This window comes from Teleopsis dalmanni, chromosome 1 (genome assembly GCF_002237135.1).
Source record: "Teleopsis dalmanni isolate 2A chromosome 1, ASM223713v2, whole genome shotgun sequence".
Lineage (NCBI taxonomy): Eukaryota > Metazoa > Arthropoda > Insecta > Diptera > Diopsidae > Teleopsis > Teleopsis dalmanni.
Genome location: NC_051846.1, coordinates 56,374,182 through 56,395,441, shown reverse-complemented (window position 1 = coordinate 56,395,441; position 21,260 = coordinate 56,374,182). Strand labels below are relative to the sequence as shown.

Genomic DNA, 21,260 nt, shown 5'->3' with positions numbered 1-21,260 from the left:
TTATAACGCAAACGGGAATAGATCCCAAAGTGAAGAACTGTAAAGTTCGTATAAAACGACCTGGAGATAGTCGTATTTTCTCCAAACCAAAAAAATCGAATACTGTTAGTGAAGTTGTACGTTCTGACGAGGAAATCACAGCTGAAGCAGCTGCAAAAGATATCTTAAGTCTAGAAATTGAACATGATGTACTTCCGATGATCGATTGTAATTATTTGAATTTGGAAGGTACTAGCGACACCAGTGAAGAGAAATCAACTTCTGTTACAAATAACTCCCGAAAGTTCATACGTATAAGAAAGAATTATTTGCCAGCTGGGCTCTTCTCAGATTTCTTTAAAAAAGAAGTAACTGAAGCTTTAAAGAAAAACTATGAAAAGTCTGCGAATGATTCTCAACTTCTTGATAGTAACATCATTGCCAAACCAACTTCTTTGCTTCCTCCACCACCATATTGTGAAAAATACCTACGACGTTTACAAAGAGACTTTGAACTTCCGTTCGATGTTTGGTGGGCATACAAAAATTCCAAACTACCTATAAGAAATACTGTACCATCTTGGAACTATAGAAAAATACGTGTTAATATATACGCTGATTCTGTGCGTCCTAATCTAGCAGGTTTCGACCATCCTACTTGCAACTGTAAACATGATATTGGCTGCGGTGACAATTGTCTGAATCGTTTGGTTTACACAGAATGTTCCCCATCAAGTTGTCCTACACGTGAAAAATGTCACAATCAAAGAATTCAACGTCATGAAGTTGCACCTGGTGTGGAACGTTTTATGACTGATAATAAAGGCTGGGGTGTACGCACAAAGTTACCTATACAAAAAGGTACCTACATATTAGAATATGTTGGTGAAGTTGTAACGGAGCGGGAATTCAAAGACCGTATGGGTACGATTTACTTAAACGATAATCATCATTACTGCTTGCATTTAGATGGTGGTCTGGTAATAGATGGACATCGAATGGGAAGTGATGGGCGTTTTGTGAATCATTCATGTTTACCGAATTGTGAAATGCAAAAATGGTCTGTGAATGGACTTTCGCGTATGGCACTGTTTGCAAAACGAGATGTCGAAGAAGGCGAGGAACTCACATATGATTACAACTTTGCATTATTTAATCCTTCTGAGGGTCAACCATGTCGTTGCAACACTCCACAATGCCGGGGCGTTATTGGAGGAAAATCACAACGTATAAAACCTTTACCAATAGAAGCAAAAGTAAGTTACGATAAAAACAACAATGTTATTAAGTAATCTTTTTTATTGTGATATTTTATATATACATTTTTTTTGTAGCCAATCGAGCCTAATTCTGTAAAGGACGGTCAAAAATGTCGGCAACGTAAAAGAAAGGCACGAAAAAATGCTCAACGCTTGCATTCAAAGGACATTGTTTTAACTCGCACACAACATTTATCAGAAAAAGAAAAGAAGATGGTCATGCAATACAAAATATTTTTAATAAGAAATTATGAGAAGGTTTGCATAAATTTTAATTTTATTATCTACAAAAAATATTAATATTAAATAAAAATATTTAGATTCGACGTTGCAGAGCAAAACAAAATCTGAATGATATGAAGACCAGCGCAAATATAGCTTTACCTACTTCTAGTACGAGTTCTGTAGATGTTAGCAATCGTAGACCTTCAACGCCACCTTCATTGGCCGCACAAATTTCTGCTTTATGCTCCAATCGTAATATAAAAACTCGTGGTTTGAGTGTTGCGGTTCAAGACCCTGAACTAGAAAAAATGGCTAAAATGGCCGTAATATTACGTGACATTTGTGCTGGTTTGGAAAATATACCAGATCCGCAAAGTGAAACAACAATGTTAATACAACTACTTACAACTAGCATCACAGGAATTAGTGGTAAAAAGAAAAAAGCAGCAAAAAACTCACTGAAACAAGAGGCTATTTCATTAAAAAAGGTACAATGCAATATAGAGCAAGGTTTCTATAAGGAACCTTCAGAATTTGATAATGATATGCAGAAATTATTTGAGAACTCCAAAAAACTTTTTCACAAAGACGATACAAAGTTAAATGCATTGAACACACTAATATCCGAATATGAAAACATAAAACAAGAGCACTATAAACATTTATTAGAGTTAAACTTTGTTGAAAATGAACTTAAAAATTTTCGCCCAAGTAACTTTGAGACGAAAGACGAAATTGAAAGTTCTATCGACATGAAAATTACAGATGAAACAAATTTAACATTACTCAGCACTGCAAGCGACAAAGATACATCAACAAATAATGAAGATATCATAAGATGTATATGTGGCCTTTATAAAGATGAAGGTTTAATGATACAATGTGCTCGTTGCATGGTTTGGCAACATACCGAATGCACAAAAGCAGATATCAATGCCGATCATTACATGTGTGAAAAATGTGAACCACGTGAAGTCAACCGTGAAATACCATTAGAAGATTTCACAGAGGATGGTCATCGTTATTATCTTTCACTGATGCGTGGTGAATTGCAAGTGCGACAAGGTGATGCAGTCTATGTTTTGCGTGATATTCCAATTAAGGATGCTGATGGTAACATAGTGCCGAAAAAGAAACATACTTACGAAACAATTGGCAATATCGATTATAATGAGTGTGATATATTTCGTGTGGAACGCTTATGGAAAAATGAAGTGGGTAAACGATTTATCTTTGGACATCATTTTTTGCGACCACATGAAACTTTTCATGAACCATCAAGGCGTTTCTATCCAAATGAAGTTGTACGTGTGCCATTATATGAAGTAGTGCCAATTGAGTTGGTTATTGGTCGTTGTTGGGTACTTGATCGTACAACTTTTTGCAAAGGACGCCCAATGGAGTGCGTATCGGAAGATCATTGCTATATTTGTGAATTGCGTGTGGATAAAACTGCACGTTTCTTTTCCAAAGCAAAAGTAAATTACCCAATATGTACCAAAAATTATGCGTTTAGGAAATTTACAGAAAAACTAAAAATTTCGAAAACTTATGCGGTATGTTTAAAACAATTTCTACAATTTATATAAATAATTGATGTGATATTTTATTTTATTTTCAATTAGCCACACGAAGTTGACCCAACTATGCTAAAATCGAAAAAACAAAAAAATGAAATTGAATCTACTATATCATCAGCTTCTCCAATTTCATCTTTATCTTCCAGAGATACAAATAAAACCCCTCAAAGTACTCGAAAAAAATGTGGAGGAGTGCATTTGTTCAAACCAATTCCACCAACACAACAAGTAAGTAATAATACAATTAATTAATTATGTTGTAATATATCGTTAAATAATTTTTATACATAAAAACATTAACCTTTTATTTACAAAATCTAACTACTAATCTAATTATAAATACAGATATTGAAAATGGTTTCAGAGTCAAATAAAGAAAGAAACGAAGTTATCAAGTTGTGACTCAAAATTTGGCAATCAAATATGCTTTGTTCTTGAAAATTTTTTTCGAATTTTAAAATTTACAATACATCTATACTTACATGCACAAATATATTATTTATATACATAGTTGCAATAATAACAGTTAAAGCAGAAACATCTGTGTTATGCGTCACCGGCTACAAATTTATGTTATTCTTACTTGCTGTTTACTTGTCGCCACAGAATAAATAAAACAAATTTTGTGTTTGATTTTACAGAAAATATTTTTTAATATGGCAAAAGGGTGTTTGTTAAGTCGATAGTAAAGGAAGGAAGTAAAATTTTTGTTTACTTCAAAATTTATTTTTTGACATAGCCTATTTAGAGTTCTAAACATTTGCTGCTACGTTATTTAAATTTTTTTTTACCATCTCAAATTAAAATAATGCTAAAAAAAACTGTTGAGTTAGTTTCAAACCAACTTCAATCTCACTTATTTTGGGTGGAGAAATGGTTGTCAAAATGGCGAATTAAAGTTAATGAACTAAAATCTAGACACGTCATTTTACTTTAAATTGAAGTATATCTTTGACAATTTTACTAACATTCCCGTACCACAAGCAGTTAATATAACGAATATAGATATAAACACATTTAAATCAAAAAACTCAAAGCCTCTTAGTTACATTGGCTCATTAATAACAGATCGTCCCTGTGGCCAAAGTATAAAGCAGCATCATAAAACCAATATAAACACTTAATAAAACCAATATGGAATAATGGTATCCAGCTATTTGGTAATGCTAGTGCTTCAAATATTAAAATTATCCAAGGAGCTTAGTCAGAAATACTGAGAACAATCACTGGTATGCGATGGTATATTAGGAATGAAAACATCCACCGAGATCTAAAAATTACCTTAGTTAAAGCTGAATTTGACAATATAAGCAAAAAATACGATAAAAGGCTAATAGAACATGTCAACCCTTAAGCAAGGAATCTCGCACTTCTATCCAATACTTCCCGTCTAAAAAGAGCTGACTCAGCTGAGTCATTCATTAATATTCAATAGCTTGAAGTAAAAACCGCACCTTTCTTTTTAGTAATCTGATAAAGTTTAACTGCTTTCTTAATAAACCACCTAACATTCACTCCAATGAAATTTAACCCATTGATCTAAGTGAGGTCCGTGATATAAGATTTACTTATTTTATTTTATATTATACTATGTGTAGTTAAAATAAAAAATTGTAATATGTGATTAGTGATAAGATTTTAAAACTTATTGTTAGTCTCATTGTAAGAGAAGATACAATAAATAAATTATAAGTATTAAAAAAAAAAAATTAGAATAAAAATCGAGCATCTCAGCATATTCATTAGGTTCAGAAACTATGTTCGAAATCGATTGAAATTTTTTTGCAACAAGTTGTTTTTTCGAATTAGAAGATAATTAAAAATCATTTATTTCATATACATACATACATTAGTCGGCATAAGTATTTTGACGAAACGTTTTTTTAACTACAGAACTAGATTTATTTAGTACCGTTAAATAACGGCGCGAAAATAAAGCCGAAAACAAAAAATATATTTTTTTCTCTTTCTGCTGATAAGAATGCCAGCAGACAACGAATTTTTGTGTGGCATAAGTATTTTCACAAAATCTTTGAGTAAATTGTTTTTCACTTTTGAGCACGTAAAAACGAAAAATACTTTTATATTTAACTTTAATTGATATTAAAAAAAAAAAAATAAATAAATAAAAATTAAATATAAATTATTCGACATCATGGGCAAAACGACTGAGTTGAGTTTGGTTGTCAGATCTTCAATCGTAGCAAAGTTTAATGCTGTAACGGCAGTAAAAGATATAGCAAAGGAGTTTAAGGTATCGCGTCAAACTGTTCACTATCAAATTAATAAGTTTAAAAAAGGTGCTTAACACTAAACAACACCAACTGAAGACCGAGACCTTCTAAAGAAATTCAAAAAAAATGTTTTTCTAAAACCTCAATCTGCTGCAGATGAATGGAATTTGATGGCCAAGAATCCAATCAGTGAGAGCACTTTCCGACGACGTTTAAAGGAAGGAGGTTTTAAAACAGTAAAAGCTAAGGATGTGTCGTACATATCAAAGACAAACAAACTTAAAAGACTGGCCTTCGTTAAGGAACATCTGCAAAAGTCAAAAGAGTTTTGGAGAAGAGTTCTATGGACAGATAAAAACTCCTTTAAGTACAATTCATCAAAGTTTAATGGGTTAAAGTGAAACAGATAAAGTACAGATAAAGTAAAGTGGATTCAATACCGAGACGCCATCAAAAAGTTATTAAAGTAAAAGAAGGTTATACATTTTTCTAAATTCTTCTTCATTTTTTTTACTTTTGCTAAGTTTAAACTTCGTTCTCTTAGCATTATATACTTCTCAAAATACTTATGCCAATATATGAAATTACTAATTAATTTATACTTTTTTAAGTTTGTTTGCATTAGTTTTAAATAAAAAGAAAAAAACATAAGAATTTTTTAAAAAGCCATTTCAAAGTTGAACTCAAAAATATATAGTTTTTATTTCGTTAAAATACTTATGCCGACTAGTATATGTCATTAAACCTGTTGCATGCGATAAATGTGACTGCTACAATTGCTAATGCTATAGTTACAGAATTGCTTAAAATCATTATTCAAGCAATCTAAAAGTTTGATTTTCTTTGGCTCTATGATGTTTTGTTTTTGTAAGATAGCCAATCATAAAAGTGTAGCTGTTTTCCTGTTGTTTGAAGGTGAATGCATGAGTGAAGTATTGAGCAGAAGAACTTCAATATTTCGACTGTGTTCTCCTATGATTTTTTCTTCTACCACTACATCACGGATTTAATGCACCTAGTTGATCCCTCAGCTAAACGTCCTACTCGTTTAGCATTTTTGCGCTCATAGGACCTTAATGAGTCCCCATATTATCTATTACGCTTTCTGTTTGTTTGAAGAATATGAGACGATCGTATATTGAATTATTTATTGTTTATTATAATTAACAAATAATTAACAAATTACCACAAAGTAGTAGTAACTAACCATTGTCTAAAGTACTTACTGAAGCGATTTTTTCAAAAAGGACTGTTTTGAAGAGTGTTGACGAATCTCAATAACACCTAGGTATACCTAAGTTAATTTGCCTGCCTCTTTGGCGTTAGAACAAAGGAAGAAAATCTAATTTTTTAATACTGCATCGGCTATGGTTTTTTAATGGAAAAAAATACGCATAAGCAAATTCTCCAAATTCTCCTCCATCATAGACAATTGTTGAACGTTCGCGCTCTGGTCGCTCAAGTAAGGCGGTTACATTGGAAAACGTTAAAAAAGTTCGCAAAATTTTTTTGGAAAACCGTATAGTAAAGTTGCAGGAGAAATCCGATACCGTTAATATATCAAAGGAATGAGTGGAGTTGTTAGTTAAAATGACGAAAATGTACGAACTACTTCTTTATATACTTGAATTCCTCCTGTATCCACCGTATACGTTAGATTTGGTGTCCAGCGACAACTGCCTGTTTGCAGACCTTAAAAAATACTCAAGAGAAAAAGATATTTGTTCAATGACAAAGTCGTTCTCCAAAAGAAACGCTGATGAATACTCTCTAACTAAAGATAAATTTTTCTATAACAGGGGTTCCAAGGTGTCAGAGAGAAGCGCAATAATAATTCTATTACTCTTAAAGAAAATCATCTCAATAAATATAGTTAAATTTTGCCAAAAGATTGTCTTTTAACAACTTAGCCTTGGGGTTTTCTCAACCATGCTACTTTTCTATAATTGTTTCTGCCTCCATAGCTACGGAACATAGAAAAAAAAACAATTAGAGAATTTTTTGTTTGCATTGTATACATTCAGCTCTTACTCAAAGTACAGTATAAAGTATATATTACAAACATATACTATATATACGTATACTGTATTTTCTAATAAGTCAAATAAAATTTAATTTTGAATTATATTATTTTTTTATATAGGTTATTAAGGAGAGACGTGCACGTTTGGAAGTATTTCTCAATATGATGAAACTCAAGTTTAAGAATACTCAATTGACCAATGAGCCACCAAGCGACTTATCTTATTTATTATCAGGACGTGGTGCAAGGCAAAGAAAAACAGCAACTATAATTTCTACGACTAGTGTGCCTACCTAATTTTTTTTTTATTACTTATATAATAATTTATCTGTTATTTATTGCATGAATATATAATTTAACATTAATAAGTGGTGTGTGTAAATTTATCTGCACATGCTTTTTTTAACGTACTTCATTTTTATTTTAGTTTTTTTTTTAAACCTGTTAAGAGGGATCTTTACACCTTCATAGCTTAGACTCTTAATGGTACCTGTATTATAGTAGTCATAATATACCCTGCGGAAGCTAGGCTAAAACACACTAAATACATAAAACTTAATTGTTAACTAATAAATAAAATAATGCTTTCATAAAATTCAGATACTGAATCATTTATATAGCAAAAATATACAAAATATATATATATATTTAAATCGTTTTTTATTATTAATACTGTATGTATATATAATTTTCCTAATTGAAGATGCACAAAGCTTTTATGACAAAACCATATTTTTTTATATAACATATTATGTATATATTTATCCACTTAATTTTTTTTTTTTATTTTACTTTTGTGATTTTTTTTTGTTTTTGCGTCTATGTTTTTTAAATTTAATTTTTTATGTACATATATTTTTACTCGTTTTTTCAATTATATATAATAACACTAACCCTTACGACTAACAATATTTAGTATAAATAAAAAAATGTAAAAAGAATTTTATGTATATAGAAATAAATATGTAAAATCTAACATTTATATAAAATTATGAACAAACGAACATTTATTCTGGTTATTTATGAATTTATGTAACAAGTTTTAAAATATTGTGAACATTAACCCTTTTATTAATATAGTTAGATATTAAATTAGCATAATTTTAATTAAAATTATTACGCATGTAAATTAAGAATGTATATAAATGTAAGCTGCAACTATAATAAAGCGAATATACTAGTTTATTCTTGATAATCGAAACTGTCTTTTTCAAAAACTGAAACGCACTTGTGGCAGCGCTTCATTCAATTCTGGAAACATGTTCTTAAATCGAATTTTTGTTAGTCGCTAGAACCGTATTTAATTTTTAATTAAACGTATTCCCCAAGTTGGTGGTCTTAAGTCATTCAAACAATAAAAAACCGTAAAAAGACAAATCATGCCTGTTCGATACCTTTTCGATGGTATTGGAACTGTTCTTGGTCAAAAAGTTATTAAGAAAAATGATATGTGAAGGTACGTTATCGTAGTGAAAAATCCATTTGTTTATTCACAAATCTAGTCCTTTTGTGTCTAAACAGTCTGTTGACTGTTTAATTGACAAGAATTCATTATATAGAACACTGTCGTATGTCATGAAAACCATGAGCATGGACTTTTTCTTGGGACTAAAGACGTGGTGTTTTCGTCTGATGCCTGGATTACGGCATCCTCGTCTCATATCCAGTTGTAATACGTTTAATAAGCGTTGAGTCGGATTCAGCCGCTGAAATTACAGTGGCTCACAGCTAATTTTGTGCAAGCAATATTTATAAGCACCTGACTTAAATGTTACAGAAAATTTATAGCGTCTAGAAATTAACATAAAAAAACATAACATTTCTAGCAAGGAAAGTATGAAAGCTGCTTTACAATTGGAATGGCAAAAAATATCAATGAAATATACCTTAAAATTAGTTATGTAGATGCATTCAAGGTTGGAGGCAGTCATTAAAATTTAAATTTAATTAAAATTTAGTTTTCTATGTTAAAAATTATAAATTTTTTAAATAAAAGTAATGTATCACACGAAATAAGCTGTAAGTTCAGAATTTGATGTTGTATGTTTGTGTTTGTTCACTTAACTTCTTGAGTATTAATATATTTGTTGAATTTTTTTTTGTTTTATAATAAAAACTAAACATTCTTTCAAGCTGCATATTTAAAATTTATAACTTTGAATAAAATTTTGAAACTTTACGACTAAATCTACAAAAATATTGCTTGCGAGAAATAAGCTGTGAGTCACTGTATGTCTTTGGAGATGGCAACGCAGTCCCTTTTTGCATGAAGCTAAGGTCTTCCGGCGCCGGCTTCGCAGCGACACATCTGATCCACATTCAATGTTAAAGCCCTACACCAGCTCTCTGATAGCTAGTTTTCGGCTACATCTATGATCTTTTCGATGTTAGCAATGTCGGTGATTTTCCACTGTGTTCGTCATTCTTAACGGTTTAACAACTTCTTTTAAAGAGTTCCTGTCACATAAACGTTAGTGTTTGATAAAGTATAGTTGCTGAAACAGTTTTGAAATATTTCTAATGTTCGCACCACTTCGACGCAAAATTTACAACATGCCTGCAGATGCAAAGCTAAATCTATTTTTGCAAAAACAAAAGCAGATGCGCTCTCAATAACAAAGTTTTTACAAATGTCAAGTTATGGCGCCATAAAATTATAGGGAAAGTTTATATGTCAAAATAAGTATAAAAGCGTCATCTACTGGTAATTTTTGAGCTTTCTTATCAATGTTGTGTTTACTTTAACATGTTAATTAACTCTATGGCCGTGTGCGAGTTCGAGTAAATTGAGAGTAATAGTAAATTATGTCGGTATGGCAGCGAAAGTTGATGTTTACCAGAATTTCGAGTAGGGTAAATTAAATAAAAATTAGGTAAACAAGATGTTATCATTGTGGAAATTTTCTAAGATGTTTAAGAAATAAATAACTAAATATATTTGAAAAATTTTACACAAAAATAATAAATAAGTGCAATAAATACATAAATAAAGATTTACTAAATTTACTCAAACTCGCTCACGGCCTATATTAACATTATAAGTAATTTGTATTATAAAATTTTATTTGTTTTTAGTGTTATGATAACAACTTTATTAAAGTCTGTTTTGTTTTTTTAAGAATGTTAACTTTTATTTCGTGCGTTATTTTTTAGTATAATTCTATACGTATTTCGGCAAATTCGCTTTTGCCTTCATCAGGAGGATTCCTAATATTAAAAACATCTATGCAACTTACAAGCTATTTATACTTATTACAGGTCTTATAATTTAAATCTAATTGGTAGGGTTATTGTTGTTTTTGTCCTTGAGGGTGTTAGGTAAAAAATGGTGGGATGGGTTAGTTTTTGTTGTTCAGGCTTAATCATGCGTAGGTAGTTCGGTCAACTGGTTGGATTTGTTTTTTGGGATGTATTTGAAAAGCCATGATGATACGTTTCCCTTATCGCCGTTGAGTAACGGTGTTGCCTGATGTTTGTGTATTTCGATGCTCTCTGCCGTTTCTAATTTCCAGGTATCCCTTACGTTTTTAATTATTTGGGCATTCTCTTTGTTGATGTGGTGTTTTTCCGTTATTATATGTCTGGCGACATTTGATTTTATGTGAGGGTTTATTTTTTTCAGTGCTTCCCTCGCTTCTTTTAGGTGTTCTTCGAGCCTTACCGATAAGGGTCTTTTTGTTTGTCCGATGTACACTTTGTTGCAGGAGCCGCAGTTGATCTTGTATACCCCGCATTTTTCTAAGGAGTCGATTGGGTCTTTTGTGGATGGTAATAAACTTTCGAGTTGGTGTGGTCTACTGGAGTAAACTAGGTCGATATTGAACAACTTTATATTATTAAAATTGAATATTTGTATTTATTTATTTTATTAGAATTTTATCGTTAAAAAGTTCAATATTTAATATTTCAATTTTGTAACATTTGTAATTATATATATATGTTATTTCTTTCTACTATATGTTAAAATAAGTTTTCTCTAACAATTCAGTTTTATTATTACATTATTTAGATTAAATGTTTGTTTTGATTATAATCATATATATCTTTTCATAAATTTTATTTAATTAAACTCTTATTCTGTACACAATTTATTATTTCACTTGCTTTGCTAAAAACTATATAGTTCGCAATATATTTGTAATTGTAATGTATAAATAAGCGAAATATATTTTTTATTAATCTATTTCTTTTTTTTTTATTATAAATAATATAATGAATACATTCATAAAAGCAGTTTCCCTCATTTAGAACGTAATTTAGCCTAACTCGCACACGACCTAAGTTGCGTTCTAAATGAGGGAAATTCTAAGTTGTGCCGATAATGTAGTGATGTGTCGATACGTGTTGATAAATGGCTAAATGTGTGCAGTGCAAAAAATCCCAAAAAATCTCCCATTTGGTTTAGCATCAACTTAGCCTAACTCGCACACGACCTTATTCAACGACGCGATTTAATCGTGCGTTGAGCGTCACTTCTAATGTTATTTACTTTGTGAGAATTTGCAACAACAGCGTCTTATTTATTTAGCAAATAAGTGAATGTTAAATATTATTTAATAAATATTTTTTTTTATTACAAATTTAATGATTTTATGTGTACCATAAATTTGTGCAATCATATTACTTACTTTTTATCATAATTGCGATTGGCATGGGTTATCTTGTGCAAATGTCAATATCTATACAATTGTGGTTTAAATACAAATTACGCTGAGTTGGCAGCACTGTTGACAGTTTAACGTGAAATATCTGCCAGTTAAGTGTTTCATGTGGACTGCTGTGGTTTTTCATTATAGAAATTAAACGAAAAAGGCAGCTGAAAAGTGTTAGAAATATTTAAAACATATTTAGGTGCTTACCTAAAAGAATATATTATCAACTGGGACCGGTGACATCCGTCACACTAACATTTAACGAAGCTAATAAATTGCATGTGCAATTAGTCTATTCGGCAATACAGAAAAATTTTAATTAAATTTCATTAAAAAGGCATTTAAACAATTTAACGAAAATGAGTAAATTTACGGATATACTGAAAAAGAATTTTCCAGCAATGGACAATGAATTAAAGGAATATGTTGAAGGTATTCATTCAATACATACATAATCTAAACATATTTTTTCAATGCTTTCTCCTCTACAAGGTGTTCTTGAGGGAAGTTTGGATGACTTTGAAAATTCTGACGATATTTATGATGCCGTTGGGGATATACTACAGAGTGTGAACAGTGAAAAAACAGAGGAAAATGTCAGGTACATTTTCGAGATTCTAATAATAATATATCTGTTTAATTTATATTTAAATTTTAGGGACCTTTGTAAACAATTCTTTAACATACTTAAAGTTGATTCTAAAAATGAAGTACGAAAAGTTCTAAATGCACCTGTTAATATTGCTGAAATGGCAAAAAATATGGAATCAATGGATAAGGATATACAAAGCATTTGGGTGGTCAATAAGGACAATTCAAATGTAAATAAATAACAAAATATAATATCAAAAATTTTTTCATAAGAGATTAATATTTTAATAATATAGAAAGTTGATACCAAAAAGCTTGAAAAGGCTGAGGCGAAGTTACAACAGAAGCAGGAAAAACGTTTAGATGCCACCAAAAATCAAGTTGCACAAACTGTTAAACTACAAACAGCCACTGCGTCTCAGGTTACAAACAAGAAAAATACAAAAATGGAACAGAAAGGCACAAATCGTTCCATGGACATTAAAATAGAAAACTTCGATTTGGCATTTGGTGACAAGTAAGTTAAATAAACACTAACAAAATCAATTTAAATAAAACATTTTATTTATTTTACTAGAGTACTGCTACAAAATGCAGATCTACTGTTATCATTCGGGCGTCGATACGGTCTAGTTGGTCGCAATGGTTTGGGTAAAACGACATTATTGCGTATGATTTCAGATCGACAGTTGCAGATACCATCGCATATAACAGTATTACATGTTGAGCAAGAAGTAGTAGGCGATGAGACCTCAGCTGTTGATAGCGTGCTGGAATGTGACACCGAAAGAACACGTTTACTAACACGCGAGAAAGATATACTAGCAGCTTTGAACAGTGGCGTACAGGACACGTCGCTAAGTGCGGAACTAAGTGAAATTTATATACAATTACAAAATATCGAAGCTGATAAAGCTGTGGCGCGTGCATCTGTGATACTTAAAGGTCTAGGTTTTGATGCTGATATGCAACAACGTCCAACTAAATCATTCTCAGGTGGTTGGCGTATGCGTTTAGCTTTAGCACGTGCACTTTTCTCAAAACCAGATCTATTATTACTTGATGAACCGACAAACATGTTGGATATTAAGGCTATCATTTGGTTAGAAAATTATTTACAAACGTGGCCCACCACTTTGTTAGTAGTATCGCACGATCGTAATTTCTTGGATACCGTACCAACAGATATAATACATTTACATTCCCAAATTTTGGAACCATACAAGTAATTTGTTATTAAAATTGCTTAAACTTTATTTTAATTACATATTTTTTATTGCTTTTAGAGGAAATTATGAACAGTTTGAGAAGACGAAGAATGAGAAACTGAAAGCACAAAGACGCGAATATGAGGCACAATTAGCGTATCGGGCACATGTTCAAGAATTTATTGATCGTTTTCGATATAATGCTAATCGAGCATCGTCCGTGCAATCAAAAATCAAAATGCTGGAAAAACTGTAAGTTTAACCAAAAAAAGACCTACAATATTTTTAATGTCTTAGTCATATTTATATGATATTATGTACATATGTAGATAGATTTAGAAAGGATTAGGAACTATGCCACCATGTCACTGCATTCTTTGAGGACTATTGTGATAAACATACTTTAATTTCACAGGCGCGTAGTAGTTAAAAATTTGATTATATTCCTTAGAGAGATAAAAAGCGAAGTCTGAGTCTGGTTAGAGTATTACAGTGACACAGAATGTGCTCTGCTCTTTCCTCTTCTTCATGAGAAAGTATGTAGTTATCGTCCCTTGTAATACCTAGAATCAATAAAGATTTTTTGATTCCAGAATGTCCAGTGAGAAACCTTGTAACAGATCGGCTACCTTTTCTCTTCAGCATTAGTAGCTCCCTAGTTCTGACTTTTGATCGATTTGGCATGGATTCTTTAGCTTGTTTACAAGCAATAACTTTATCCCAATCAGTCTTAGCTGTTTAGCTGAAATATTTAATTATAAATGTTTAATATCCTATTATAAGATTTATGTTTCGAATAGAAAACAGTTAAACAAATCTAAATAAGTAAACTAATTTTTTAATAACTTTTTTAATCATTAAATCATTTGTTTTATATATTTATAGACCTGAACTGAAACCTGTTGAAAAAGAGATTGAAGTTAAGCTTAAGTTTCCTGAAGTTGAGCCCCTTAATCCACCAGTTATGGCTATTTCCGAAATCGAATTCCGTTACAGTTCCTCTGATCCATTACCAATATTCAAGAATGTTTCACTTTCAGCTACCTCAGATTCCAGAATTTGCATTGTAAGCTACAAACAATTGTTAATAAATTGCACTTTAACTCAAATAACACTTTTATATTTCTAAAGGTTGGTGAAAATGGCGCCGGTAAATCAACGCTACTTAAAATCATTGTCGGTCAACTGAGCACAATAATTGGCAATATTGTATTACATCGTAGCTTAAGGATAGGTTACTTCGCACAACATCATGTGGATCATTTAAATATGAATCAAACCTGCGTAGGCGTATTAGCGGAACTGTTTCCTGGTCGACCTGATGAAGAATACCGTAGACAATTAGGTAGCTTTGGTATATCTGGTACTCTAGCTTTGCAAAGTATTGCCAGCTTGTCTGGAGGACAGAAATCACGTGTGGCATTAGCTAAAATGTGCATGGGTATGTAATATAATTTCTTTTGAATGTTGTAGGTTTTAATTTGTAAAAATCCCCTTATAGCTGAACCTAATTTCTTGGTACTTGATGAACCTACAAATCACTTGGATATCGAAACGATTGATGCTTTAGGAAAAGCAATTAATGCATTTAAGGTAATTAAACACAAACATTACTATATTAATTTATTTATTATTAATTTTTATTACTGATTTTTAAAGGGTGGTATTATATTAGTTTCTCACGATGAGCGTCTCATTAAAGTAGTTTGCAAGGAACTATGGGTTTGTGGAAATCGTACTGTACGCGCAATTGAAGGTGGTTTAGATGAATACAAACGTGAAGTATATAAAGAGATTGAAGAGAATAGTTAAAAACTGTATGAAATATCAACATTCTTATCAAATAATTGTTCACAAGAAGCTTACAACAACCTCTCAAGTGATAAAAATACAAATAACAAAACACATTTCACAACCTCATTAAAGAAGTGTATGATAAGCATGATTTTAAATATTTTCCTACTAAATTGAAACTAATAGTATAACTATTATAAATTTAGTAAAATTATTACGAAATTATTATAAATAAATTATTTTAATTTAAATAAATATTTTCTATTTAAAATACTAATTTAACTGTATTTTTTCCCTTTTGAGGAGAGTGTCTAGGATCGTTTCATATCTCCCTATAGCTAGGTTCATTAGATACGTTTTTACAAGTATAAAAATTTCGTTAAAAAAGATATGATATAGGAATGAAATCTGCGCACAGGACTCAGAAATGGTATTTAAGAGAAGCAATTGCTCGAGGTTTCACGATTTGCTGACGATGTACAAATTCAATCAAATAACCGGAAGGATTTGTTTGACAACTGATTTACATGAGACTATATCCCAATTAATGCTAAAACCGACAGGAGTAGTTGATTCCAAGAACGGTAGGGTCTACGTCCCGACGGCCCAGTGTAAAACTCGACGTGCCAGTGCTGTTCAGCACTCTCCAAAGGAATTACACAGGTAGATCATTGCGGGCTAACATAACAACAAGAACAACTAAAGTAGTTCTAAGTCCTAGAGACAATCTAGTTACCACAGCTCTGATTAGTGGTAGATAGGCATTTGCATTTGTCTTAAAAATTTAAAAAATCATACCATAAGGTAAACCAACAAATTATTTCCATTGAAGTGGCTACATTCCCTCTACCCTGGAACGAGGTTAATTTCAATTAAAATCCCATTTATCCATGAATTTCTCTTGTTTTCAGACAGGTTTCCCTTGCCTCACAATTCATTAACCCAATTATAACCTAGTACATGCAATATATATATAGCAGCCACTGATATTTCTTAAGGTTGGTGAGAACGGCGCCGGTATTGCAGCCAACCCAGCTATATAGATCTCTACGGACTACTATGACAACAATAACAAGTAATAATTATGCTAATTCAAACACCTCTAAGAATAGAAAACCCTTTAGGCGAGTTACAGACGATAAATAACACTTTCTGGATTGATGTTACTATATGTAACTCCTTTATCAGGCTATTAATTTTGTTGACGTGCGACATATGATTAACAATCACAAGCAAAAGTGGTCTACAGAATATTACTGTATCCTTATCTAAACTATAAGAGTAACCACCACCGATTTCAGTGTATCTAGTATCTATGTGTTTTAGTATTATATGCCATTGAATATATGGTAGTCTCATCAAAAGTATTTTGATTGCATTTATCACTTTTATCATATACATAAACATGCATTTTAATTTGTGGATTCAAATCACCATAACTTTATTTAATTTTTTTTTTAATGGTACCCATTTTAATAACTATGTCTAAAACAAATCATATTAGTAAATTTTGCATTTGATAAGAATATATAATATTTTAATGCAATTTGTTCAATAAAGTTTGTTCATTTAAATTTTGCAAATGCCGATAATACCGCAACCGATACGAGCTCCAGCATTTCCAGTTGATTTGCTCAGCTCATGACCACCTTTGCCCAAGTCATCAGGATCAGCATGTACAACTACAGCGCGTCCAACAATGCTATTGGCACCGTATAAGGTGATTTTGCCATCATCAATACAAACCTATTACCAAAATATCAAATAAATATATTTTCATTTTCAGTTCTTCATAATAATATTTTACATACCTTTGTAGGACCATCTCCAGATGCTTCAATGTTACCCAAATCACCAATGTGTCTGTTCTCATCGACGGGGGCACCGTGTTCCTTGCCGTGTGGGTTGAAATGAGGTCCAGCTGATGTGCAACCATTGGTATTGTCACCAAATTCATGAACATGGAATCCATGCAAACCCTTTGATAGTCCTGTGACTTCACCAGTTACTTTAACTGAACAACTGTCATTCTGAAAATGATTTTAAATATTATTTGTTTGAAAGATTTCTGTTAATAAATCTAAACGATGTGTAAGATTTCTATTGAAAATCTTATCAATTTGTAATATTACTATTGATAAAAACTACTATTGATAGTATCAGTGTTTGTCAATGTGGTTAGTGATGTCTACATCACTAACTATCTACATCAGCGTTTAAAAACTCAAAAAGTACTGCGTTTTTTTTAACGTCTAAGTTCTTACTTGTACTTCCTATAACTAAGAAATAATGATGTACAGGTTCCCAGTAATTACCTTTCAATTTGATGAAACGCTCTTTTAATGTTTAATTTAACTAACAAATATCCAATATTATCTATAAGTTAGATTAAGAATCTAAAAAATTATTAGTTTTTTTTACTTTAAATGTTAAAATTTTTTTTCAAATTCTAAGATAACACCCAGACCAGTACTAGGTTGTGGGTATTACCTCAAAAAATAAAAACAACAAATCGATGTCATTACACTGCTCTACAGAATATCCTCTCCTTTCCACTGCTTCAACGAGTGATGTTCTACTTATGAGCAGAGCTATATATTTGAGTTAATTCTTTAAACAAAACACTATAGGAGTGTCAAAAATCATTGCAAGATTAAAACCCATCTACCCAATGGTGTCGTATTGACAGTCTAAATTTAATCTGTAGATAATTTATGTAGTAATTCAGCCGAAATTGCTGATGTGAGCTTTTTGTGTTACATCAGAACAATGCCAAGCTTGGTTGACTTGGTCCACACTTGACATCAATTGATTACCATCTATTCCTGGCAAATAATTTTACTGGTGAAAAATTTGCTTCAAGGGAGGCTTTTGAATATCGATAGTTTCAATATTTTGTCTATAGAGACGAGGATTTCTATAAGAGATTCATAATAAAATTACCTTTGAAATGGCAACAAGTTATCGCACAAAACGGCGTATAACAAATGATCCCAAATCGGAACATTCTATGATAAATAAGCCTGCAATTTCATGCAAAAATAATGGATTTCTTTTTGCTATATCTATAAGATAGTACATCTATATTTCACTTAAAGATTTATAGTAATACTTTTTGTATTAAAATTATTTTTTCAAATAAAACATTATTTGGTATTTATAATGATAACAATGTAATTTAAATGCGATCAACTTCAGACTTTTTTGAGTAAATCAAACACAAGCAAAACTTATAATTAAACATTTTGTATTAAACACAAGCTCAACTTCCATTAGTTAAGTGAATTATATTAATACTAATTATAATTTAGTTCAGAGGTTAAGTGAATTTTTAAATTGGTGGACAATAAAACAACATAAACATGTGAAACTCATTTATTATCTAAGTTAATTAAAGAAAAAAAAATTTTGTTACTAAATAAAATGTGTGGTTTTTATAAAATAATATCAATTACACTTTTTTAGATTTTTATAAAACGATTCTAATATAATAGAGACAACCACAAAGTACAGTACGTTTTTATACCGGATTCCGCACTTCGGATGAGATGCCGACGCCGCTAATATAGAAATAACAACACAAAACATAAATTATATAACTACTTGTTGTTGTTGCTTTTTAATATTGATTAACAAAATTGTTTTTTATATGTCACAAATTATTTCAATTACTTATTAGCACACATTCTATAGGCCGGGTTCATCAATTATTATCACACATATACATATGTAAACCTTATAATCATTGCAAGTGACAATGCAACTTTTTATCAAAATTCACTTAAGAATTCTAAGCACTTTAAATACGGTTACTTCACCAATGTCCATATTCAAATAAAAACAATTTCAAGAAAATTACCTCTTGTTCAAAGTAGACGGTTCCTTGAGCGTCTCCATTAATAACACAAACTGCTTTAGCTGGCATTTTGTTAATAAATTTTACACACTTTCAACAGCAAAATATCTACTTCGCACAAACGGCTCAAAGATCAATGGTGGAATGTATGCAGTTGCCTTTCAAGTTTTGACAAGTTTCAAGTAACTATTCACAATTACTTCTACTACTGTGAATGGCAATGTTGGTATTCACAATTATATTTTAATGTTTTAGATATATTTAGATAAAATTATAATATCCTAGAATCAGAGATTTATCCCACGACAGTTCTTGAAGAAAGTTATTTGGCCAATCTAACTTAATATTGCAATGTGGGGTCAAAAATTGTAAATTTTATTACCGATTGAATGAACAAAATGTAATCACGACATAGTAACAACAAGTATGAATATACAGTATAGATTATAATATGATGACAAATAATCCATCTAGCTCATTTAGATGTTATCTGTGTAATCTATATAAAAACTTAACATGTTTGACTCTGAAACAAGCCATATCGCTATAAAGCATAGTAGAAACATGTAGTAAAAACATGGGACCCAAGAAATCGTAATCTTACAAATAATGCTGTTGCATTATTACAATAAAAATGTTAATCTGCAGAATTCATGCAGTGATGCTGGATTAAAATTATTACTCAATTGAAAACACAAATAATCGAGTGTTCTATTCTATTACATTAACAAACTCTTTCGCAAAAACAGCAACTACATTGCAAATATAGTTTTTTTCAGGAACTTAAAATCAGTATTATATGGCATTTACATTGACCACAAATGGCTTATTTTGGTCACAAATCAAAAATTACAAGTAAATGACTCATTTTTGCATACAAAATCTCAAGCGCAAATGAGATCCATGGAATCTCATTCTGTATAAATGACATCAAACGAGGTTAGAATGAGTTCCATATATGTTCCGAATGCAGATGAATACGTTGAAAATACCTTAATAAAAGCTTTTCATGGCATTTTGACAGTTTGAGAAAGCTATTTTCGACATATTTACGAAAAAGATAAACAAATGTTTGGTGGTTACATTCCCTTGAAAACGACACACGTCTTTTTGGAACTTCTACTTTCCAAAGATAAATTAATCGAAGCTAAAAATAAGTTTTCAGTTTATATTGTAAGATTTGAAGGTATATTTAACCTTCATGTAATATTTTTGTTGGCACAGACCAAAAATCAAATAGGTAACTTGAAAAATCAAGAAATAAGAACAAATGAATTACAACGAATGTAAACACTTTCATATGATTCATTTGAAATGCCTCATTTTCAGCTAGTGTAAACCCCATATTAGGTTCTTGTAAGCGGCCTTAAAAGAATTCTGATAGAAAACCTCTTTTAGTTTAAAGCGGTTTAACAATTTTAGTGAGAAACATCGCTTTTAAACATTACATAACATCTTTAAAGGAATTATAAAGTTTGGGTATCACTTATCAGTAAAAGCACTTTAAAAGTTTAATTAGCTTAATTTCGTCTACGTTTCAGCTATTTTCAGCTAAATTAAGTTATTTTTTCCATACAAAATTCAGTTTTAGTGTTAGAACAAAATTAAGAAAAATAGCCTTAATTACGTTGAAACGAGGGCTGAAATGAAGGGACATTTCAAATGCAACTATGCGTAAGATAAATTTAAAGGAAAAAATAAAGATGAGATAACAAAAAAGTAGTATTTTTTTTAAATAAATGTCAGTAACAGTTCATTTTAATAAAACTGGAAAAATATTTTGAAAGTAGTGCAAATTTTTATATTTATATTTGTTAACTGTTATTAATTTAAAATAGAATGAAAAGTAATAATTCTTC

The 21,260-nt window shown here is 30.8% G+C and overlaps 3 protein-coding genes across 3 annotated transcripts; 2 read left to right on the top strand and 1 right to left on the bottom strand.

The window, feature by feature from the left end:
- The first annotated feature begins 8 nt into the window (after window positions 1-8).
- LOC119667774 (histone-lysine N-methyltransferase ash1-like) lies at window positions 9-7,941 on the top strand. The gene is made up of 5 exons (XM_038077085.1): window positions 9-1,235; window positions 1,314-1,496; window positions 1,559-3,019; window positions 3,089-3,271; window positions 7,421-7,941. The coding sequence occupies exons 1-5, from the start codon at window positions 198-200 to the stop codon at window positions 7,595-7,597; spliced, it is 3,042 nt and encodes a 1,013-aa protein (XP_037933013.1). The 5' UTR covers window positions 9-197; the 3' UTR covers window positions 7,598-7,941.
- Window positions 7,942-12,048: 4,107 nt separating this feature from the next.
- On the top strand, window positions 12,049-15,719 carry LOC119668795 (ATP-binding cassette sub-family F member 3-like). The gene is made up of 10 exons (XM_038078436.1): window positions 12,049-12,384; window positions 12,445-12,553; window positions 12,611-12,773; window positions 12,840-13,060; window positions 13,121-13,768; window positions 13,830-14,003; window positions 14,637-14,817; window positions 14,883-15,192; window positions 15,253-15,344; window positions 15,411-15,719. The coding sequence occupies exons 1-10, from the start codon at window positions 12,312-12,314 to the stop codon at window positions 15,561-15,563; spliced, it is 2,124 nt and encodes a 707-aa protein (XP_037934364.1). The 5' UTR covers window positions 12,049-12,311; the 3' UTR covers window positions 15,564-15,719.
- Window positions 15,720-16,955: 1,236 nt separating this feature from the next.
- On the bottom strand, window positions 16,956-19,609 carry LOC119670390 (superoxide dismutase [Cu-Zn]-like). Its single transcript, XM_038080636.1, has 3 exons — window positions 19,405-19,609; window positions 17,357-17,575; window positions 16,956-17,291 (listed from the first exon to the last, which is right to left on the bottom strand). The coding sequence occupies exons 1-3, from the start codon at window positions 19,468-19,470 to the stop codon at window positions 17,115-17,117; spliced, it is 462 nt and encodes a 153-aa protein (XP_037936564.1). The 5' UTR covers window positions 19,471-19,609; the 3' UTR covers window positions 16,956-17,114.
- Between the last annotated feature and the right edge of the window lie 1,651 nt (window positions 19,610-21,260).

Bases quoted from the DNA above. Each gene is read 5' to 3' on its own strand.
- LOC119670390 (XM_038080636.1), bottom strand. From the start codon at position 19,470: ATGCCAGCTAAAGCAGTTTGTGTTATTAATGGAGACGCTCAAGGAACC. The intron at 17,576-19,404 runs GTAATTTTCTTG...AATCATTTTCAG, and splicing joins CCGTCTACTTTGAACAAGAG to AATGACAGTTGTTCAGTTAA. The intron at 17,292-17,356 runs GTATGTAAAATA...TTTTGGTAATAG, and splicing joins CTGGAGATGGTCCTACAAAG to GTTTGTATTGATGATGGCAA.
- LOC119667774 (XM_038077085.1), top strand. From the start codon at position 198: ATGATCGATTGTAATTATTTGAATTTGGAAGGTACTAGCGACACCAGT. The intron at 1,236-1,313 runs GTAAGTTACGAT...TTTTTTTTGTAG, and splicing joins CTTTACCAATAGAAGCAAAA to CCAATCGAGCCTAATTCTGT. The intron at 3,020-3,088 runs GTATGTTTAAAA...ATTTTCAATTAG, and splicing joins AAATTTCGAAAACTTATGCG to CCACACGAAGTTGACCCAAC.
- LOC119668795 (XM_038078436.1), top strand. From the start codon at position 12,312: ATGAGTAAATTTACGGATATACTGAAAAAGAATTTTCCAGCAATGGAC. The intron at 12,774-12,839 runs GTAAATAAATAA...TTAATAATATAG, and splicing joins TCAATAAGGACAATTCAAAT to AAAGTTGATACCAAAAAGCT. The intron at 15,193-15,252 runs GTATGTAATATA...ATCCCCTTATAG, and splicing joins ATTAGCTAAAATGTGCATGG to CTGAACCTAATTTCTTGGTA.